Source organism: Pseudorca crassidens, chromosome 13 (assembly GCF_039906515.1).
Source record: "Pseudorca crassidens isolate mPseCra1 chromosome 13, mPseCra1.hap1, whole genome shotgun sequence".
NCBI classification, from domain to species: Eukaryota; Metazoa; Chordata; class Mammalia; order Artiodactyla; family Delphinidae; genus Pseudorca; species Pseudorca crassidens.
The window spans coordinates 57,607,564-57,632,304 of record NC_090308.1 but is presented as its reverse complement, the minus strand read 5'-3'; the positions used below and the strand labels follow the sequence as shown (position 1 = coordinate 57,632,304).

The 24,741-nt window shown below is 36.5% G+C and overlaps 1 protein-coding gene across 2 annotated transcripts; it reads right to left on the bottom strand.

The window, feature by feature from the left end:
- Positions 1-128: 128 nt before the first annotated feature.
- Positions 129-24,509, bottom strand: CCNC (cyclin C). Of its 2 annotated transcripts, none has more exons than XM_067702496.1 (12): positions 24,230-24,502; positions 19,030-19,136; positions 18,096-18,180; positions 17,825-17,894; positions 14,855-14,906; positions 9,218-9,273; positions 8,289-8,324; positions 7,522-7,613; positions 6,682-6,749; positions 3,816-3,895; positions 2,863-2,981; positions 129-1,373 (listed from the first exon to the last, which is right to left on the bottom strand). In XM_067702496.1, the coding sequence occupies exons 1-12, from the start codon at positions 24,259-24,261 to the stop codon at positions 1,319-1,321; spliced, it is 852 nt and encodes a 283-aa protein (XP_067558597.1). In that variant the 5' UTR covers positions 24,262-24,502; the 3' UTR covers positions 129-1,318. The 2 variants fall into 2 exon arrangements, with proteins under 2 accessions (XP_067558597.1, XP_067558598.1); XM_067702497.1 differs by lacking the exon at positions 129-1,373 and adding an exon at positions 1,543-2,009 and having other exon boundaries at positions 24,230-24,509.
- Positions 24,510-24,741: the final 232 nt, after the last annotated feature.

Below are 24,741 nucleotides of genomic sequence, written 5' to 3'. Positions count from 1 at the left end.
ATAAACCATTTGAAATTAATTACCCACTTGATAAACTATGAAGGCTTTAATACTTATCCAAAGGAAGAAAGACTCAGAAGACAACATAAGGCAGATTCAAAAAGATAAATTCAAGACATTAGTCAATATAGCTGGAGAATTTACTTTTATTCTTGCAGTTTTATACTAGGAAGTCAACATTTAATAATCCATTGTTCACAATTGATTTATAAAAAATTTTAATCCTTAAATTGTACATCAATATCTTATGATTCCAAATCTTATTTATCACTCTCCTTCAAGTCTGAAGAAAATGATCACGTAATTTATTAACTTCCACAGACAGCACAGTCCCACTGACATAACATTTAGTCTGAAGTCCTACACTCATATGAGAATTAAGAATAGCCAGTATCAAACTGGCCTGCAACCTGATTGTGTTCCTGGCTCAGGATACCTGTAGTAAATTTGTAAGTCCACACTAAGACACAAAAATAAACTAGGGTGTGTATGTCATATAAAAAACTTTTCACAGTAGAGTAAAAATAACATTAAAATGTTACCAAATTTCAATCATATTACGGTGTTTTATCCAATTCGCTTTCAAAATGCCTGATTAACTGAATTAAATGCAAATAACTTTGTATAGGATTTTTTTTTATGTTTGCCCAGCATTTCAAAATGGTTATGGAATATAACTTTTAAAATGTCAAAATATGCTATACATATTGCACTTTTCTGCTAGGCTGGGCTAGTATCCTCCATGGCAAGATACCAAAACTATTGAATAAAATACGCTTTAAAATCAATAGGTACTTGATTAATTTCCCTGAAATTATCATCATCATTATCAAAACCTTCCAGGATTTTGTAAGATTTGATTCCTTAAATACAGTTTCAAAGTTTAACTTAAGGAGGGAAAAAAAACCCCTCATATATTTGACTTTTTATTTCCTTTTTTGGTCGCTCAATGACCAAAGAGAATTTTAAACAAATTATGCTTCATCTTTCCTGGCTTAATAAAAAGCAACAATTTCTATTATCCAAATTAAGAAAAATTATACTAATCAAAAGCTATTAACTTTCAAATGTCTATGTATGTCTGTCTGTAGGTCCCCTTAGAACCTTTCCAAACTTTCATAAACAATAGATTTTAATCAATCATGTACTAGAATCAAATTCGGTAAGGAAAAACTTATTTTGCAAAAATAAAATCACTTCCCAACATGCTTGACAGAAACAAGCTATTCATTTTCATTTGTGTTCCATTGCAGACATTATTGAAATCTGTCCAATGGTTTATTTCCAACTGGTCCACTACAGAATTCTTCGGAATGTTTTAAGATTGGCTGTAGCTAGAGTTCTGACTTCCATTTGGACCCTGCTCTCCTTCACTGTTCAAGTGGGGAAGAAAGAGATTTTACACCAATTAAAAGACTCGTTTTCAACACCCTGATAAACCTACTAATTTTTAAAGTTATTCCACGCTACAACTCTACAAAACAAAGACGTTCCCAATTATAAGACACAGATGTGGAAAAATTAAAATCCAGAAGACTAACATTTGGTTTTATGTCTTTATTCTTGTGTAACTTAGTGCCCTCACACATAACAAGCATTCTGGAAGCTAGTGTCCATTACACTCCAAAATTTAAATTAGGGTATGGGATTTTGTTGTCATTACAGGTATCACTCAACATAGAGATTAGAGCTTCTTCTAGACAAATTTCCTATAAAATTAAATCGTACATAGAAAATCTTATTCCTACTAATTATGAAAATCAAGAAGTGTTCTTCCAAAAAAAATTACTGTCCAAAGGCGTAATAAAACCATACGTAAGTACAGCAAATCTTTATAATTAAAAGTCAGAAAGAAATATGGTAATTTCCTGGAAAACGCTGAATATTTAAAATAAAAACTAAAACTGAAGATACCAGTAACTGTGGCAATAGGATTATTGCCTTATCTTGTCCATCATCATCTTGCAGCTTCAGGCCCTGCCACTAGTGAAGAATCACTCAGGGAATTTCTGCAAAAAATGCATCCAAAGGCAGCTGTTTGAATGACTGCCTTAAACAGCTCCTTGTATAAGTCAAGTATTAATTTTTTCCAAATGGTAACATTAACATATCAGATCTACAAATCTATCTTAATGTTATATAACTTATTTATTTTTCTTAATAAATGATTAAGATGGGTAGCATTTCTTTGTTTCCCTTCTGACCTTTTTTCCCTACCCCAAACGATCTGATGTACAGTGAGAGCTGAGAACCACTGAACTTAAATGAACAGATCCTATTAAAAAAAACAAAACAAACAAAAAACACACAAAAAAACCCACCACAACAAAAAAACCTTTTTAGGACAAGTGACTCATACTTAGCAAAATTATGTTACTGTTTGCAATGGATCTTTGAGTCACTCAAAAGCCAAAATTATTTATTTACCTTTACAATATCAGATCAATCATCTATGTTTTTGAAAAATGCTACTGAAATTTATAAATAGGATAACAGCCAGTAGTGGGGGGAAAAAGTCAAACTGACATGGAACTACTACAGAATTCTTTATCCCTGAATTTTAGATGAACTTGCCTCTCTCTGTTCTGTTTAAATTTATGTACAGTATATAATCATATGTTGAGGGATACCTGTAATAGACCTGCCATTGCATTAGGAAAAGTTACTTAACAGATGATCAGATTAATGTATTTTTTTAAATGAGACGTTCTCAATCTATCAAGTCACAAATTAAGAAAAAATATGTCATGAAGTTTTGGAAGAAATTTTACAAAAACAAAACAACATAATCTATGAAAAATTATGATAATGCATATGAAATATATAATTAAATAAAATCAATAACTAAAGTCTACAAAGTACCTGTTTGGAGGAGGTTTTGGTTTCGGCATCTTACTAAGAATAGTTGCCATCTCTTTTCTCTCATCAAAATTCTTCCACTGCTCATACAGTTTTAAAATAACCCTGATTATTTCCAAAATCTAGAAGAAAATATTTGAAAAGTTCTCAATGGCAAATTATCAAGCAACATTTAGCATACAAGGAACACATATCATATCCTAGACATCCCTTAGAAAACCGTGAAAAGATAGTCTCTATCCTTCAGATTAGGTTAGACAATCCTGATAAATGTGAAAGCATATGTATGCTCAGTCTATCCTCATCCATCTCTGTAGTTGGTTTCCTTCTACCTACTGATAGCTTAAACCAAAACAAAATAGTGAGGTACTAGAAATAGAGGTCTAAATCATGAAAGAGTATGTCACTATAGAGTACACTCCTCTAATACCAATTGTTTCAAACAATTTAATGGGAGGTAGTGCACAAAAGACTGTTTTGATTCTCTACTAACTACTTTGCACATGAGTTAAGGTGCTCAAAAACCGGCAGCTATACAAATCTCTCAAATCCAGTTTCCAAATTAGCCCTTCTTCTGCATCTGAGTAGACCTAACCTTGGATTGATTCTAGAACATTTCAGCAGAAAAGGTAGAAGGACAAAAATCACTTTGTCAGGAGACAGTCTGTGTTACAGAAGTTTACAGTAGTCACTAGGTAGCTTTTAAAATAACCCTGGCAATTAGAGGTGACTTTGCAACCAATCAAACATATATTTACCATTCTGTTTAATCCTAAACTGAAGAAAAATATAACCTAAATGGTCAACATCAGTTCTTCTTGCCAACACATTTCTTAACATTTCTTTACCAAAAATATTCTTAGCCTGGCTAAGAATTTTAGGCTCATGGTAAGTAAATATGACATTAACTTTAAAATGTTCAAGTTATATTCAGTTAAGGGAATCTTAAAGATTACCTTCTCCATATCCACAGAAAGCTCAGCAAACCACTGTCTGGCATCTTTCTGCTGTACAACACAGGCTACATGCAGGCAAGCTGGAGAGAAAATGAGACACAAAGGTCCATGTTTAACTGCAAACATGGAATGTATGGACTCAGAACAAGATATTCACTTAAATTTTATGTGTATTTTCTTATATTCTTTTAAAAAATTATATAGATTCATATAATAGTTACCACTGACCATCCCATCAACTTAATCTCACAGGGAGGAAAAGTTACTGGGCTATATATATACTAAGGTCCTTACACCTGCTCTCACTGTGAGCTAGTCATGATGCAGGTGCCTTGAGAGGGCACGTCAGAGAGGAAGAAGTCCACTGAGGAAATCAGAGCAGGGAAAGGATCCCTGCATAGTAGTACACAGTAGTGGTCAAAATGCACCCAAAAGTCAGAGTGACAAAACAAACAAACCAAAAAACCAGCCAATCAATATACTGATAAATTTCAACACTACTGTGTTTTGGTATTTCAATTAAAAGCAGTGTTGCCTCTGCTTTTTAAAGTTATTAGCGAATGATGAAGTTAGGTGAAAACTGGGCACCCTAGTACAGAGTTTAGTGTTGTAATCAAACAGAGCTGAGAGAAAAAATGTAATGCACTGCATACAATGTAATTATATACATTACTTACAACATAAACTAACAAAGATAGTGAAAGAGCCCAAAGACAAGAGTCTACATCATAAGTTTGCCTAATATAATTCCTCCCAAGCAGCCTGCCTACCTTGATCCCACACAAGCTTGTTAAATGTTATGTTCCCTGGTCTGGTTACCCATATGACTTTGCTAAGAATGACATTCTAGGCAAACAGCAACTCAAACGTGCATGAACATTCTGGTTGCCCCAAGTTAAAGAAAGCTATAAAGTAGGGCTTAGGTTCAGGAAGGATTGAGAGGCTAAAGGACAAATTATAAAAATAGGTAATAAAAATACAGTGGAAAATGCCACGACAGGGCATACATAGAGTAAATTAGGGAAAGAGACATCCTAAACCCAGACTGAGGTGATGCAGAGAGTGCGGAGTTGGGGACGGTGTCACTAAAGAGATGATATCTGAGCCAAGTCTTTAAAAAAGGTGAGAGTGGGAGCAGAGAATGATATATACATGAATGGTAAAAAGAAGCTATGGATTTTATCCAGAAATTGGGAGGAGCACTGAAAGATTTTAACTGAAGCACAAATTCTGCATTTTAAAAAGCTCTTTCTAGCTCAGAGTTTCTCACCCTTAGCACTACTGACATCATGAACTGGACAATTCTTTGAGACTGCCCTGTGCACTGCAGGATGCTTAGCAGCATCCCTGGCTTCTACTCACCAGATGCCAGTAGCATCCCACCCCAGTTACAACCAAAATCATCTCCCGACATTGCCAAAAGTCCTGTGGGGAACAAAATTATCCCTGGCTGAGAACTGCTAGCCTTGCTCAAGTGTGAAGGATAGACTGGCTCTCCGAGAACAGGGATGCTGGAGGCCAACTAGCCAGGATGGAGACTGCTGTGATAACCTGGATAAAAATGAGAAGGTGGCTATGAGATTACTAAAGAGTGCGGCACAACAGGTGTTGGTTACCAACTAGATGTAGGTATCGAGGAAGATGAAAGAGCCTAACTACTGGGTTTCCAACTAAGGCAACTAGTGCTATTCACCAACATAGCAAAGACATTAAAAAGAGTATATTTGGGGGCAAACTGATGAGTTCAGTCCTAATCATGAGTCTGAAGGCCAGTGAGATGCCAAAGGAAGCTATCCAAAAGGCAGAGATTGATATAAAGGCCAGTTCAGGAGCAAGATCTTGGTTAAATAAAGAAATTTAAATGTTTCAACACATAAGAGATAGCAGAACCCATGGGCCTCAGTGAGACTGCCTGGGAAGAACAAAAACAGCAAGGATGACAAAGATGTGGCACATGGCCTTCCTACCCATGCAGATCCCAGTATTCCTTCCCACTGAACCCAGATGACACTTCAGAATCCTTCCAGGGAGCCTCCAGTACTACAGAAGTATAACCTATTTACCACCCCTCATGTAAGAAGGTGGAGAAACACTAACATTTAAGGGGTAACTGAATAAAGGGAAACCAACAAAAATTAGTCTGGACTGGTAAAAGAATACGGGGAAAACCAAGAAGACAGAGTCATAGAAATGAATACAAGACAGAAAGGGAACAGAAACTAACAAGTGCCTAACATATGGCAAGCATTATTTAAAAGATAACTCGTTTAATTCTTGTAACAACACTATACTGAGTTTTTAGTACCCTCCCCCAGTTTTACAATTAAGGAAACAAACTCAGAAAGGTTAGATAATTTTCCCACGATTGTAAAGAAAGAAAAGTTTAAACCTAGGACCATCTGTTCTAACTCATGACAGTACTGCCTTCCACAGATAATAGAATGGTGGCTAACTTTCCCTCTAGCAAGGCATTAAGGACCACAAAAGGCTCCTTTACTTGACTGCTGGGGACCTAATGGGGCTCAGGAAATAAAAGACCTCGTTAATTTATATAAGTTACAACTAGTATTAGAAGGCTTAATTCCAAACTTCTCCCGCTAAACAAACAAAAATGTTCTATTCAGACACTGGTTAAAATTATTTTAAACGATTTAAAAAAAAAACTTACCAAAAAAGGGGGGTGGGGGGACAATAATCCTGATTTGTGATAGTTGCAGTTCATATTATTGAAAGTTCACATGCAAGGAATAGTCTATTACTTCAAGGAACATAAAAACATAAAGTACAATAGGGTGAAATTTCTTTTAGGATGACCTAAATAGGTATACAACAATTTAGCTGCTAAAGGTACACCACATTTACATACCTAAAGCTATCATGAAAGGAGGATACAGTAGGCAAAGATCCGTTCTGTAGGTATCATTCACTATCCTCCTATAGAAATGTAAATCATATTATTACTGAAAGCAGAACTACCTCATATGACTGTACATTACCCTCCAGAGAGGGCCAGATTTCCCATATCTGTATATATTTATATCTCTTTTATATTACCGTAACACAGATACAAAGGTGAACAACAAAGGAAAAAGATGGATACATGAATGTGACAATGAATAAGCATATTTTAATGAATAAAATTACAGCTAAATATATTTAAAATTTTAAAACCTCACAATAAATTTTAATATAAGATAAACATTTTTCTAATTTTCCAAAAATTAGAAAATCAGATAGGAAACCAGAAATTATACAATGAATTAATATATATGTTGAATACCACCAAAAATATTCTGATTATTTTAAAGATAACATTTAATTTATTTTACGGAAATATAGTTGAAATCAATGTTGTGTTAATTTCTACTGTACAACACAGTGATTCAGTTATACATATATTTACATTCTTTTTCATATTCTTTTCCATTATAATTTAAAGATAACCATCTTAATTTTCATGTAAACAGTGTTTTTCATAAGAATCAAATTTTATTGGAAATATTCATCAAATAGATAATTTAAAGATCTATCATTTTAGCATTTATACCAGTATAGTTATTAGAATTCAACAAGCAGATATTTCACTCAACATAAAATATCTTGGGGCACTAGTTTAATTACTTTAAAAATACTAAACTTCATATTTAATTGTCAACCTTCCTAGCTAATAACATGTTACACTATGAATAACTTCTGTTCTAATTACCATGCAAGGGGAAGCAACATGTCTTCTTGGCCCATGTCCTGCACATACTGGAGCAAAGGTCTATAAGGATGATACACTATCAAGCAACAATCCTAGAAACAGTTTAAAAAATGTGTATGTATAAAAACAGATTTATTATAACACAAAAACCTTACCATTACCCAACTGATTTTTAATTGTGTATTTCAAAATGTATTTTTCTAACTCATGCTTGCTTCCCTCTTATTGTCTTAAGCAAGCAGTATGGCAGCCCTAAACTCTACTGTAATAGTGAAGGCAGTGCTCTCTCTGAAATATACCTTGGTAAATCGGTTGGCAGTCAGTCAGCATCCATTCCCTTAGAGACTCAAAGTGTCACATCTGCAACACACTGAAACCTCTTATTAGCCTATAAATCCGTAATTCCCAACTGGAGGAGCAGAATTCTGCCAAAGACATAATCTATCTTTAAATAACACCACACACATACACAAATTGTGCAAATAATTTACAGTGGTTTAATGTCCTGACTGGTTTGCTTGTAATCCTCTTATTATAGTTACTATAGAACAGAATAAATTTCCCATCCTAAGTAGTATATACAAACTATTTTACAGGCTTCCAAGAGCATATAGGTGATGATGCCACTAGGTACTATGATTTACCATCACGTATCACTTGGGTGGTTTTAAAATGCACCTCCCTACAATTATTTCTTTAAATTTATGACTTCACTAAATTTGAAAGTAAGTTTTACTCTATTAATCACAAGGAAGAAATATACTTACCATTAATTCTAAAAGATAGAATTCACATTCTAATATCTGTTAAAAAAAAAGATTATAAATGTCAACATGAAACCAAATTAGATGAGTCTACTTAGTCTAACATAAGAATGTAATTAGGATTTATCAAAAATTTTGACTAAAATTTTTTTAAATCAAGAAAACACAATAGCTTATATCAGAATGAACATATGCTATAAACAATTACTTGTTATACAATGCATGCAACTGTGATTATGAAACATTTTAATCCTTGTAAGGAAAAGCCAGCCTCATGTAAGTGTTCTTATTACTTATTTTTATTTAAAATAATCCTGTATAAGCTTCAGATTTTCCAATATACTTCCCACTCAACAAATGCAAAAATGTAATTATCTCTACTTAACTGTTATTTTTGTTATATTACAAATTAATAATAGAAGAGAATACTGAAAATGAAACAAAAATACAATTTAAATAGAATGAAAAATCCCTTGCAAGGTGGAAAAAGAAAAACATGCCTATTAAAATAGCAATAGAAATGCATCTTCTAAAATAATGTAAAATTTCAAGTATGTTTTTCATTCTGTTCCATTATAGTAATTCTCAACCCCAGCTGCACATTAGTAGCCACCTGGGAGCTTTAGAAAATACCAGTGTCCAGGTTTCAAGCCTGAAAATTCTGATTTAGTTGATCCAGAGAGGCCCTGACATCAGTATTATTAAAAAAGCTCCCAACGTGATTTAATGGGCACCCAGGGTTGATAACCACTGCTACAAAGTATTTTTTTAAATGGTAGAAGCACTTTAGCTTTAATTTAGAAATAAAATCCATATTCTCGTAGAATCTGAAACTGCCATTTCTAGGAGACTATTCAGTTTATTTTAATATAAAATGTTGCCAGTTTACATACAGCTTTAACAAGTAGTTTTATTTTTTACAATATACTTACATGATTCATCCTATAAGGAAATTCCTTTGGAAAGGCATATGAAAATCTAGTTTTCACTGCAGGAAAAAAAAAAAAAAAAAAAACTTAAACTGAGAAAATGGGGAGTGAATAAACACAAAACTTCTTTAGTACAATGTAAAATATTAGAGGTAGAGCTAAATCATTTTTAATTTTTAGTAGGAGCTCTTGAATATGATTAGGGATGCAGATTTTTTTGTTTTCAGGCAAAGGGAAAGACTGAGTGGCAAGAAGCCCTAGGCCCCCATCTATATTACAATTAGAGAGTTTCAATGATATATTTAATATATTAAGAAAGAGTTCTGCTGCTTAAAAACTAAAGGAAATGGAAAAAAAACCACTGGCTTTTATCATTTCTAAAATCTTTCCAGCTCTAGAATGGTACTGCTCTATTTAGTAATTTAGCTTAAAAGGAACATGGGTTATATATGTGTTCACAAGTATATATATATATATATATATGTTTATATTTGTAAATATATACAGTTGACCCTTGAACAACACAGGTTTGAACTATGCATGTCCACGCATACACCGATTTTTCCAATAAATAGGTACTACATGAACCAAGGTTGTATATGTAGATTTTCCAACTTTGCAGAGGGTCAGGGGGTCAGCACCTCGAACCCCTGTGTTGTTCAAGGGTCAACTATATATATAAATATTGGAAGGATAATACAACCAAAAATTGTTAACAGTAGTTATCTCTGAGATTTAAGGATTTTTACTAATCTGAACTTTCTAAGCTTTTTATAATAGGTATTTCTTTACCAAAAGACATATTTTAATAAAATCATGAATATATGTGCAAAGGTCTCTAGGACTTTCTTCAAACCACACACAAATATATACACACACACTCTTAGTCACTAAGAAAGTACAAACGAAAAAACTGTTAATTAATCCTCTATCTCCTCAAAAATGGTAAGAATTAACTATTCTAACAGCTAATTTAGATAGGTAACATTTGCCAAGATTTGAAACCTAAGCCATTTAAACTTGACATTAGGAAATGTCTACTTAACCTTTCCTTTCCTCTCCTTTTAGTTAATTTAAAAATGTACCCATCAAGGTTACTGAGTTTTACAAATCCCCCCCCCCTTTATAATTTTTTTATTTTTTGGCCATGCTGCATGGCAGCAGGATCTTAGTTCCCCAACCAGGGATTGAACCTGCACCCCTGCCGTGGAAGCACAGAGTCTTAACCACTGGACCACCAGGAAAGTCCCCACAAATCCATTTAATGTAAGCAAGATATGAAGTGTACAAGCAAAACAGGTACTTACATAATGTTAACCAATTAACAAGGTAAAATTATCTCTGTATATAAAGCAAATCTACATCCCTAACCCCTGGACCTTGACACCTAACTTACTGAATTAGATTTTACCTGATGCTGTCAACTTCTCTCCTATTCCATGATAAAATTGCTCTGCGTTTTGATTTTCTACTTCCTAATCCTTTTCTTCTGACCTGGAGGAAAATGCATCTCTCCTCTCTATTGCTACCCTACCACTTGTACATTTGCTTTCATCTACTCAACTGACAGTCAACATTTTTCCTTTGCACCTTTAACCATTCCTCCTCCAATAAATCTGTCCTATCACTTACTAATATGCTCAAATTTCCCTTAAAAGCAAAACAAATGAAACCTCTACCAAATTATATGCCTCTACTTTTTAAAAGTAAGACTCTTGAGTAGGCTGCCATGTAAGAACACACTGAGAGGGAGGCTGTCTGGAGGCCAGGAAGCTAATCATGGCCAATCAAGGAACTGATCAAGGCAGGCACTTTGATCTTGGACTTCCCAGCCTCCAGAACTGTGAGAAATAAATGTCTTGTTTAAGCCACCCAGACTTTGGTGTTTTGCTATAGCAGCTGAAGCAGACCAAGACGCCCCCTCACCCAGAATCCTGTTATTAACATGTTACATTAGTATGGTACATTTATTATAATTAATGAACTAAGATAGATACATTATTACTAACTAAAATCCATAATTTATTCTGATCTCCTTAGTTTTTAACCTAATGTCCTTTTTCTGTTTTAGGCTCTCTTTCAGGACGCCACATTACATTTACTTGTCATGTCTCCTTAGGTTCTGTATGCTGTGACAGTTTTTCAGACATAACTTATCTTTGATGACTTTAACAGTTTTTAGGAGAACCAGTCAAGTATTCCGTGGGTTGATTCCCTATTGGAATCTGATGTTTAATGACTGGACCAGGGTTTGGGGTTTTCAGAAAGAAGACCACAGAGGTGAAGTGCCATTTCATTATATTACAGCAAAAGTACATACTATTAATGTCATTTATCATTGTTGATACTGACTTTGATCACCTGGCTGAGATAGTGCTTGTCAGGTTTCTCCACTGTAAAATTATACTCCCACCTTCTTTCATAATATACACATTAGAAGAAAAGTCACTATGCATAGCCAACACCTAAGGAGTAGGAATTTATGCTTCCTCTACTTGAGGGGGGAGTTAGCTATATAAATTATTTGAAATTCTTCTGTATGGGAGATTTGTCTCCCCCCCATTTATTTATTTACACTATCATTTATTTATATCAGTATGGATGCATGAATATTTATTTTATACTTGGGTTATACTTTGGGTTATAATGCAGTATTATTCTTTTTTATTTTCTTGCTCAAATTCTTCCAGCTTTGGCCATTGAAAGCTCTTTCAGTTGGCTCCTATATGTCTTCGACATACCCCCATTAATGAGGGGTTTGGTTTTGGGTCTTTTTTTTTGGTTTTGTTTGTTTGTTTTTTGCGGTACGCGGGCCTCTCACTGTTGTGGCCTCTGCCGTTGCGGAGCACAGGCTCCGGACGTGCAGGCTCAGTGGCCATGGCTCACAGGCCTAGCTGCTCCATGGCATGTGGGATCTTCCCGGACCGGGGCACGAACCCGTATCCCCTGCATCGGCAGGTGGACTCTAAACCACTGCACCACCAGGGAAGCCCTGTTTTGTGTTTTTTTTTGAGTACTTACTTACTTATTGGCACTATAAGATGCTCTACGTCCACCTTGTATGTTTCCTGCCTGATCACAAACCCAAAGGTCTGGTTTTTTTATTTGGTATACATCTTCTATGCAGCAAAAGACACTATGCAGCTCTCTTTCTTAAAAGGTATCAAGTCTCAAATTTCTATCACTGGCTTCACATTTCTAAGAGGATGTTCTACTGATACATTTACACTCAGAATGTTGAAGAGTAAATCTAATTCTTTTCAGAACCAACTCATTCTCCTCTTCCAGTACCACCTTCACCTCCCAATGCCCAGGTATGAAGCCTCAAATATCATTCTTTCTTCACCAAATTCTATTTAAGCCTTTTTGGATTCATCTAACAAATCAACTTTTCCCACTCAAAACATTCATTACATCCTCTGTTACTCTCTTATGCCACTTAGTTTCTTCTGTATTAATATTTGTATATTGATGTCTTATTTTCTTGTCCTTAAATTCTTTGTTTTTATATCCACCACTGCATCCAGTATGGTGTTTTCTAGTGATAATGATGCTGTTGTTGATGACAATGATAGTAACCGCTAGTTTACTGAGTATTATGAATTGAATTATCGCCCCCCACACCCACCAAATTTACATGTTGAAGCCCTAACCCCCAATGTGGCTGTTATTTTGAGACAGGGCCTTTAAAGAGGCAATTAAGGTTAAATGAGGTCATAAGCATGGGGCCTTAATTCTACAGGACTGGTATCCTTACAAAGGGAAGAAACACTAAGGATGCACACACACAGAGAAAGAGCCAAAAGAGGACACAGCAGTAAGGCAGCCATCTGCAAGCCAGGGAGAGAGGCCTCAGGAAACTTAACTTGTTGACACCCTGATCTTGGACTTCCAGCTTCCAAAACCATGAGAAAAGAAACTGTTGTTGTTTAAACCACGCAGGCTCTGGCATTTTGTTATGGCTGCCCTAGCAAACTAACACACCGAACAAAGCACGGTTCTAAGAGCTTTATTGATATTAATTTATTTGATCCTCACAACAACCGTATGACATAGATGTTATTAATATCCTCATATAGCAGAGAGATTATATTTTGCTTAATTTGTCATGTCAAAAGCACTGGGGCTGAAATTTGAAAACTAAGCTGTCTGGGCAATATAATACACTGTAAAATTTATGAAATAAGTAAAATAGTCTACCATAAAGTTCCCTATTCATTGGTAAAATGAATATGAGTGTGCCTTTTAGCCTTTGCATGAGAAATAAAAAACAAACCTTGGTAATAGGTATTTTACATTTTCAAAAATATACACCTTCTAAAAAATCTGGAAAACAGAGACTAAAGTAAGAAGAAAATAAGGCACCTATAATCTACTCAGAGATGAGCACTGCTAACATTCTGGTACATTTCCTTGCAGTCATTTTTCAATTTTTTTAATAATTTTGATTTTCCAGAGGGCAATTCAATACTTCACCAATGGGATATATTTGACATATTAAATTCTATGGCAAAACTGATTATTACTCTTCTATCCTCAAAATAAGATAGGACATGAAAAAGATTGAATTAGATTATTACACTCCTTTCAGAAAGGGAAATGACCCCAAAAACACGAAATTCTGGCTCAGAAACTTAATACAAAATGCCTCTGCCTCTTCTGTGTAAGATCACAGAAGTAAAAAATAATAATTTTAATTATCTTTTGTTAGGTGATATCTTTTTGCTTAACCTATGAAGATGGAACACAGCACAATATTATTACCTTGTGTACAATACTTTACGATTGCTACTTTACAATGTTATTTCCTTTAATGCCATGATTCATAGGCACGTAAACCCCATGTTTGTAGGTAAAGAACTAAGGCCAACAGGTAAAGCAACTTGTTCAAGGTTATACAGCTGCTGCTTAGAGACAGAACTGGTGCTTAGAATCAGCTCTACGGACTAAAGAGTCAGAATATTTTTCTGTGCCATATTTTTCCATAAAGAGGGAAAAAACGCAATCCCCATCAAAGACATAATTACAGTTGCTAAAGAAATAGTTTATTTCACCCACAAGAATGACACAATAGCTAGTTATTATGAAGCAATAAAGTACAATAAAATTGAAAAATAAAAATTCTTTCTTAACCTTATTATAAAATTAAGAGCCACAGAGTTGATGTTTTTGGCTCAATAGTTACTACCCGTTTTTAGCATTAAAAATAACGTCTTAGGGCTTCCCTGGTGGCGCAGTGGTTGAGAGTCGCCTGCCGATGCAGGGGACACAGGTTCGTGCCCCGGTCCGGGAAGATCCCACATGCTGCGGAGCGGCTGAGCCCGTGAGCCACGGCCGCTGAGCCTGCGCATCCGGAGCCTGTGCTCCGCAACGGGAGAGGCCACAACAGTGAGAGGCCCGCATACCACACAAAAAAAAAAAAAAAGTAATGTCTTAGAGATAATACTTTAAGTGGTTTTAAAATTTTTTGTATTTTAAAATTTTTAACCAAATACATTAGGCATAAAGGTGATCTCACCTCAGGAGATTGAATAGACCCAACTAATCTCTCATAGGTCTCATAAACTGAAAAACATCTATGTCCTATGGAGCTTTCTTTAGAATTACAATCTTAAAGCAGGATATATTTTTTGCACTTACATACAGAAGTAGCAGCAGAAATCAATCTTGTATTTGAGACTACTCCAAATTCCTAGAAAAAGAAAAGTAAACAAGATTAGGTACATAGTAACCCAATGAACCTAAGTATATCTGAGGTCTATTCAAAACAGAGCATTTCCTATGTTCCTCCGATGTTTGCAGTTAGCTACCTGAGGAATGATGTACTTAAATCTCTAAATTTATGACCTTTCCTTAAAAGTACTACACTTTAACACAAATGCTTAAATAATTTTATAATTTAATATTATTGGAAGATACCAAATTAGAAACCAGACCCTAAAGTGACAGTGCCAGTTTTCTGCACTTAAATTAGTTTCCAAGAGTTTTTAGATTCTACACTTAGTTGCCAGAATAAGTATTAAGTATGCTTCCTTTCAGTTGAACCTGGACTAACAAACAGGTACTTCAGGGAATTTAATAATAAAACAGTTGAATCTCTGAAGAAAATAAACTTTAATAACACCAAAAGAACTCAAAAGACCGTACAAACAATTATTTTTCTTTTTGGAACAGGAAGACAAGAATGATTAGCGTAAGACTTCGGATGTCAGTTCCCATTTCCTCTTTGAACTTAATATACTGCCACTGTAAAAATAACAAAAATTTATGAGGTGATCCACCTTACATACAGTCTCGTTTAATTTGATTAACCTTATAAAGTTATTAAAGGCTTCTTTTTTTTTTTTTTTGGCCGTGCGGTGTGGTGTGGCCTGTAGGATCTTAGTTCCCTGACCAGGGATCAAACCCAGGTCCTTGGCAGTGAGAGTGTGGAGTCCCAACCACTGAACCACTAGGGATTTCTCCAAAGCCTTAATTTTTAAAGCTGAAAAATCAAGAATTGGTTCCTTAGCCAACAGAAGAAACTAAACTGAATACAGTCTGTTCAAAAACCTTCAACCTGAATCCTTATCTAACTGTGTGTGTTTGTGGGGGGTGGGGGATATGTATGCCTGTGTATGTATTTATATTTACATTTAAACCTCACACCATAATAACTGATACTGAAAATTAAATGCCTGAGACATCTTCTTAAATGCCATTTCAATACAATTCTCACACAACTGGACAAAACACAGAAAGATTTGGTCATAGTTAAAGATTTTAAAAAATGGTATAACCAAATATGAAAGGATACATCTCTTTCCAGGAATAATTCTTTACCCCAAATTCTTAAAGGAAAAACTTTCACCTAATAAATCATAAAATAGGTTTCTATTCAGTAAATCACGTAACAAAAGATATTTAACACATAAGACAAATTAAAACTCCAAGTTAATCTACAAGAGTAGAAGTTTATAAAGATTTTGTCTTGGTTTCTCATACTGGTTGTCCTTCAGATACATAAAATTACATGGTAATATTTGGAAAAGCCACCCCATAATACGGGCCTTTTATAAACACCTTCTTTTCCATTAAAGAACTTAAAAACAACAGAGCTGGTTCTGCCTCCTTAAATTACCACTTACAATTAAATTACAATTAATATTCAGGAATACAATTACTAATCTAAAGACATCATCTAAAAATAGAAATATAGGGCTTCCCTGGTGGCGCAGTGCTTGAGAGTCCGCCTGCCGATGCAGAGGACACAGGTTCGCGCCCTGGTCCGGGAAGATCCCACATGCCGTGGAGCGGCTGGGCCCGTGAGCCATGGCCGCTGAGCCTGCGCGTCCGGAGCCTGTGCTCCGCAACGGGAGAGGCCACAACAGTGAGAGGCCCGCGTCAAAAAATAAAAAATAATAAAAAAAAATAAATAAAAAAATAAAAATAGAAATATAATACAAAGGATTCATATTACTGAAGATTACACGGATTATTATGAAGACCAGTTAATAATATCGGCTATTATTATCTGGATTTAGCTGAGCTCTCTCAAAAATACTAAAAAGGTAAATAAGGTGAGCAGAGATTTGGTCTCAGCTGCAAGTTCCCATCTCTCTTCTCTCCCTCACCTAATTTCTCAACCCTCACTACCCAAACCATTCCTCGTTAGAACATATATTGCTATAGCCACCCCAATCCTTGCTTTCCCTCTTGCTTTCCCTATGGCTTGCTAGGCAGCCAATCATCAGGAGGCAGGAAGGGAAGACAGCAGAACACAGGAAGCATATGAAGGAGACGGAAGAACATTCTCAGGTTATAGTAGACAAGCTGTGGCATTCATGGAATACTTCTTACTGCCAAACAATAAATGTCTCAGAGGCAGAAAAGCAAAGCAGTTAAGAGCATGGGATTAGGAACTAGACTCCCAGGGTTTAAATACTGGCTCTGTCAATTATCAGCTATGTGAACTTCATTTCTTTGTGTCTAAGTTTCCTCACTTATAAAATGAGATTACAACTATGTAGCCCATAGTCTGTTACGAGGATTAAGTCATAATTTGTAAGAGGAGTCAGAATAGCACATGGTACATAGTAAAATGCTACATAAGTGTTTGTTAATTGAATATATAGAAATATGTATATATTTCTTTGATTTTGTATAAATTTCAATATTTTATATAAATCACCATTATTATTTTTACACAGTTAATGTGAAAACTGGGGCAGATTAACCAATACACGTTGACTATACTTTGATAAAGAACAGAAAACTAGGACTTCCCTGGTGGCGCAGTGGTTAAGAATCAGCCTGCCAATGCTGGGGACATGGGTTCGAGCCCTGGTCCAGGAAGATCCCATATGCTGTGGAGCAACTAAGCCCATGTGCCACAATGAGTAAGCCTGCGCTCTGGAGCCCACGAGCCACAACTACTGAAGTCCGCACGCCTAGAGCCCGTGCTCCACAACAAAAGAAGCCACCGCAGTGAGAAGCCCACACACCACAATGAAGAGTAGCCCCTGCTCGCTGCAACTAGAGAAAGTCCGCGCGCAGCAATGAAGACCCAACAGAGCCAAAAATAAATTAATTAATTAATTAATTTAAAAAAAAAAGAAAACTATTTCATACCTCTACTTTGGATGCCAAAAACACACATGTAGGAGCCATTAATACAGGATCTATACTCTTCAGAGAATACCTAAAATATGATTAAACAAAGTTAAATGTCATTCATATAGAAAAACACATATGAAAATAGAATTCATATAGAAAACATTTATATGGAAAAAAATCAGGACAACTCTATGGCAAACACACGATTCACTTATATAAGGTTCATCAACATTAGATAAGAGTTTCAAATAAGCATTAACATATTTCCAAAATAACACAGCCCTACCTGGCATAGAATCTCTTAAAATAGACCGTAGCAGTGGCAATAACTTGTTGTCTTAATTTAAGATGTTCACCTAATGCTTGGATAACTAAAAGAAAAATAATAAAGTTAAATGTATTTGTGAAATCATTATATTAACATTTAACAATAACTTCAATGCAGTTAAATCATGACTATATTCATTTTTAACAAAGAGAAAAACCTTCACATGCTATAAAGCTCTACTTGGACCACAGTGGTCTAGTACTAGGATTGCAAATTTGTTAAAAAATATATAGGTATGCATAAACAATAACAAAAAAACAGAAACTGCCTCATAGTAAAATCTATTCTTGAATCAAGGAGGTTGAATGATAGGTATTTCCCCTCTATCTTCCAAGTATTTTCAATGCTCTTCATATTATTACTATTATTAGACCCCTATTAGCGTTATAACTACTGCTTAATAAAGTTTATAAAAAACCCAAAATGAATCCTCAAAACAACAGAGAGGTAGGTTTGCATAGAAGTGAACTGAGGGTGAGAAAGATCCTGTGACAAAGTTACCATGTGGCAGAGCAAGGATCTTTTAACTCCAAAACTCTTCCATCCAAAGCAAACTTGTAAGATAGGAGTGACCAATACAGGATGTCAATCCAAAGAATCATTTATCCTCAAAGTACTTTGCTTTAGCCAATCTTAAATTAGGTTTAATGATGCATTATAAAGCTTAGGGAGATTAATATTTTTAGACCATCTTGAGTGTCTCTGACACGTCAGATTCACAAAAGACTTTAAATCACTTTAAAAAAAGATATATAAGTTGTAAAAAGAATACACATGTAAATAAAAATGTAAGGTAGGGATTAAAACAGCTCATCACAAATTACTACAGAAAAACATTTTAATTCACAGGTAACCAACTGTACCAATTCAACCAATTAAAGAAAAACTTTACCATTTGTAAAAAATATCTGTAATTTCCAATACTCTTCTTCTGAGAGAAACTTTAAGTCCTTCTGGCGTTCCTTCAACAGATCTTGTTTATCCAAAATCCACTGCAAACTAGAAAAAGCAAAGATTCAGACATCCTACAGAAAATCAACTAACAAAGTTACAGGAAATATTCTAAGATTGAAGAGGCTGTTAATATTCTGAGAAGTACAAAATACAAGTAACCTTGAAAGACAATATTTTTCACATTTCTTGAAACTCTGACACTGAGAATTACCTAACTAATAAATGTAAATATGCCCTGAAAAAATTCTGCTCTAATCTTTTCTCTCTTCCTTCTCAGTCTCTCTCTCCCCACCCGACCTCTGTCACTATTATAGTGTATTTCATTGACTTTAAGACTGAAATCAAGATGTATCTTCAGTGATGCCTAGCATTTTAATGGGCAGTAATGTTTACACTTTCTTAGTGATAAATAATGGTGAAACTGACACTGACTGACGATGCCTTAGATTTGAAGTATATCTTCTCTCAGATGTTCATGAGTAACTAGAGTAATATTCCTACTTCACAAGTTCCAATTATGTTAAAAGCTGCTTCAGGGCTTCCCTGGTGGCGCAGTGGTTGAGAGTTCACCTGCCGATGCAGGAGACACGGGTTCGTGCCCCGGTCTGGGAAGATCCCACATGCCGCGGAGCGACTAGGCCCGTGAGCCATGGCCGCTGAGCCTGCGCGTCCGGAGCCTGTGCTCCGCAACAGGAGAGACCACAACAGTGAGAGGCCCGCGTACCAAAAAAAAAAAAAAAGCTGCTTCAAAATTTATTTTACCAATAGCCTCCACCTCCTGCCTAGTCTAGTCTATTTTTAAACAGACATGTAATTGACGTGATCCCCCAAAATATTCTGCATCATGCTTTTGTCACTCAGTATGTATTGGAAGTTTTACATCAATGAATTTGTTATTCAGCATCCTTTTAAATTGCTGCACAGCATTATGGATGGATCATTATTTATTTAGTTAATTCCTGTTGATGGGCATGTAAGTTATCTTTTTCACTATTACAAGTAATGCTTTAATGAACATCTTTGTAATTCACCCTTGTGTATTTGATTAATATTTGGAATCATTTCCTAGAACTAATGGGTCAGTTTTGCTGGTAATTTTGATATGCATTGTCAGCTTGCCTTCCACACCAATTTCCATTCAGAGGAGTGACACATAAGGGTGTCTTAAAATACTTAACCCTACAGGTCACTGCCAATCTTTTAAATACTTTACAACTTAAAGGCAAATTAGTATCTCACTGTTTTTTTTTTTAATTTACTTCTAAGGTTAAACATTTCTCCATGCCTTTATTGGTCAAATATAGTTCGTACATCGTAACTCTAACATGACCATTTTTCTAATGGGATGGTCATCATTTTATGATTAAGATAATCTTATGATCTAAAATTTGTGCATTATGGATAAAAGAATCATTTCTTTGTCAAATATGCTCTAGACATTCCCCAAGTTTAGCATGATCTCTCAGTATTTAATGATTTGCAATGCAGAGATCTGAATCACGTATTTATTCAAATCTATATTTTACTTTGATTTTGTGTTTGTCACACATGGGAAGGCCTTCCCTGACACAAAATGATTTAAAAACAAAATTCCCTCATATTTTCTAATAACCTTAAGGCTTTTTTCTTTCAATTTGTGATCAATCTGGAATTTAATACAGGGTAGAGTAGGGATCCAGCTAAATGTTTTGTTAAATGGTTATCCAAACGTCACCAAAGAATTTCAAGAAATATAATTCTGTCATTATATTTGGATCTTCTTTATAATTTCCTATTTTTAATTTGTTTTTCTTGTTCCTATGCCATCCTTTTTTTTTTTTTTTTTTTTAGTTTTTATTTGGCTGCACCAGGTCTCAGCTGCCGCACACGGGATCTTTGTTGCAGCATGCAAGATCTTCATTGCAGCATGCAAGATCTTCATTGCAGCATGCGGGATCTTTTTAGTTGTGGCATGCAGGATCTAGTTCCCTGACCAGGGATCGAACCCAGGCCCTCTCCATTGGGAGCGTGGAGTCTTAACCACTGGACCACCAGGGAAGTCCCTGAGATGCTATTTTAAAACATAAAATTGAGTAATTAAAAACTGGTATGGGGGCTTCCCTGCACTGGTGGCGCAGTGGTTGAGGGTCCGCCTGCCGATGCAGGGGTCGCGGGTTCGTGCCCCGGTCCGGGAGGATCCCACATGCTGCGGAGCGGCTGGGCCCGTGAGCCATGGCCGCTGAGCCTGCGCATCCGGAGCCTGAGCATCCGGAGCCTGTGCTCCGCAACGGGAGAGGCCACAGCAGGGAGAGGCCCGCGTACCGCAAAAAAAAAAAACAAAAAACAAAGTAGTAACTCTCTGGTAACTTTGTTTTGGCTTTCAAATTTATTTTGAAAATGGAGATAACCCAAAGGTATATCTGCGATTATTTACTTTTCTCATTCCTAATTTTGTATTTCTGTATCGTCCCTTTTTTCCTTTATTCAGCTAGCATAGTTTAGTCTACCGTTTTGGTTTTCCCTTCCAAAGAACCAGCTCTTATAATTTCTGACTATTTTTTCCCTTTTAATATATTAATATCAGTGTTAACTTTATTAAGTCTGCTTTCCATAGGTTTATTTCACTGTTTCCTTTTAATACTCTTAAGTAAAATATTTAATTTTTATTCTTTTTCAGTTATTCAAGATGTTTTCTTATAAATTTGGCTTTACCACCTCCTATAGACATGAATATATATTGATCTCATTATGTTATTTCCTAGATAATATGTAACTGTTTTCAATTTCCTTTGATACAATAAAGTATCCAGAGTTGCTTTTGTAGTTTTAATTTTTGTTACCTGTTCATTACGTCAGTCGTCAGTCGACCAGCAAATGTTTAGTGTCCTTCTAGCTTTACTGCATCACGATCAAAGAATGTGTTGTGTTCTACTTTAACTTTCTGGAAAATACTAGGATTCTCTCTGTTCCAGAATTATCAATTTCTTCTCCACAGTCATTTTATGTTTTTAAAAAGATAAATTTCACAAATATTTAAAATTTTTCCTCACAGCATGCAGTATGGAAGATAAACCAATTAACACCACATATCACCAAATTTAAGATTACACTGATTGGGTTTCCCTGGTGGCACAGTGGTTAAGAATCTGCCTGCCAATGCAGGTTCAAGCCCTGGTCTGGGGAGATCCCACTTGCCGTGGAGCAGCTAAGCCCGTGCACCACAACTACTGAGCCTGCACTCTAGAGCCCGTGCGCCACAACTACTGAAGCCCGCGCACATAAAGCCCGTGCTCCGCAACAAGAGAAGCCACCGCAATGAGAAGCCCATGGACTACAATGAAGAGTAGCCCCCGCTCGCCACAGCTAGAGAAAGCCCTCGCTCAGCAACGAAGACCCAATGCAGCCAAAAATAAATAAGTAAAAGAATTTATTAAAAAAAAAAAAAAGATTACACTGATTGTAAGACTCACCATTATTTCATATGTTACTAAGAAAAAAAATTGTCATGCTCATAGCAGAAATGTTAAAATGGGCAATTTAAAGCCATGAAAACAGCATATTTCATGTAATTTTCCTCTTTCACCAAAATCACCTAAAACAATGGCTTTCATAATCTTTTTGTTTTTACTGAATTGATTGTCTTGTCTTTCATATTTGTCACCTTTTGCAGATGAGGGACTCCATGATTCTCAAGGGATCTGAGTAAGACAAAGTGGCTCCTTCCTTCAGGGCTATTTGAATTGGGAGGCAAGGACAGTTTTCCAAAAAAGCACATTTAATATTATAGTATTTTATATTTGAAAAGTGAAAAAACAGTTGGTTTTATAAAATAGATCCTGGCCCCCTTTTGATAAGCCGACAGTAAATGAAAGCATAATGAAAATGCTTATCAAAAGGGGGCAGGATCTTTTCTTTTTTTAAGTTGAAAAAGGGCTGTAACTTCTGATAATCAACAGCTAGCTACCTGTCAATTCCCTCAGCTTCTTTCAAAGTTTTCCAGAATACCTATTCTTCACTACCGAAATTTTCCATATTTTAATTTTGCCCAAGCAAATATTTCAGTGAATGAACACAGTGCAAAATAAAAATATGATCAGAAGTGAAGCTTCTATAGCATCACATCTCCACAGGATCACTTATAGCAAGAAGAAAACCTGCTTTTCAAAGCCCATTGTTTCTTTTTTCTAGTGCAAAAGGCTAAAAAACCGAATGAACAATATAGGAATCCATCTTCTTCGCACTCAAAATTTAGTTACTAATGCTCTCTTAACATTAAAAATTATTTACACTAAGATATCATCTTTATAAGGTTCTGTTCATCTTTCAAGTATACAGTGTACAGCCTACCCAAAGTTCAACTAGTCCTATCACCCACCTTCCTACCTGCTTAAACAGATGTATTTAGGGAGAAATGTTTTCAATATTACTCTAGCTCTTCCATGGTATTGACAGAAACAAAAATTCATGAAAAAACGTTAAAGATATTGGCAATGTCCCTGGAAAATACACTTTTAAAACAAAATATGAGACACAGACTAACGAAATGGACAAATGTTGAGAGCAGTTGTCCTACACCTTACAAACACAAAACTCTATCTAGGTTTAAGGTAGTGGCAGAAAGCGGTTCATGAGCAGAAACAAGCCTGACTCCCTCCTCTTCTCGGAGTAATATTAAATCCGCACAAGACAGAAGATGAATGACAAAAGATTACGATGCCGACCAACTTTAGAAATACCAGGCAAAAGCGAACCACAACTGTCCTGAAGAGCCAGCCTCACAGTTCTACACTGTGTCACATTTCCCATACCTGTGCCCATCCCATCCCAACCCTCACCGGCTCCGCTCCTCCTTCCCCCCACCACCCCCTGGCCTAGCTAAACCAAGAATCAGAAGTTCAACTCCCGAACCTTCCTTCTCCGGAGACTGAACCCCCTTCCCTCCCCGCAAGAGATTTTCCCCCCAACGAAACCCGGCCAGGGGGCGGGGTGAGGGGAGTCGTCCGAAAAAAGCTCATCACGCTTCCGGCCGCCGCCGCTTCCCGGGAGACTCCGCGGCGCTCGGGACATGGGCCGGGATCCAGGCCAAGGGGAGTCGCAGGCCCCGTCCACACAGCACCCCCAAGAGCCAGCCCCGGACAAGAAGACGGAAGATCACTTACTAGTGGGAGCTCTGCCAAAAGTTCCCTGCCATGGAACACAGCTTGCCCTGATAAAAAAGCACCAGCCGGCGGAGCGGCCCGCGGAGCGACCATAGACCCAGCCCTCCCGGTAACCGCGCTCCTCGATCTGATCTGCACGGCTCCGCTCCGCGGCGGCGACGGTGAGAGGAAGAGGAGGGCACCCTATTCTCCTTGACGCCGGCCGGCAACACTCTACTGTGTAAATCAGTTCCTATGCATAAAAGTTCCGGCCCGCCCCGCGGTAGCGGAGGAAGCCGGCGGGAAGGAGACAGCCCTTGGGAGCCCTGAGAAAGGAGACGGGAACTAGCTCCCACGAAGGCTCGCGGCTGTCGGGAGGCTCTCGCGAGAGTTTCGCGTGGGTTTCGGCCGGGACCCCGCGCTGTTCGGTCTTCTGCTGCAGCTCCAATTCGTCGAGAAGGGATGAAATGGGGAAAGCTGACGCCGTGTTCGGGCTTTTATTATTGCGTGGTTGCAGGCTTCCAAAGCAGCAC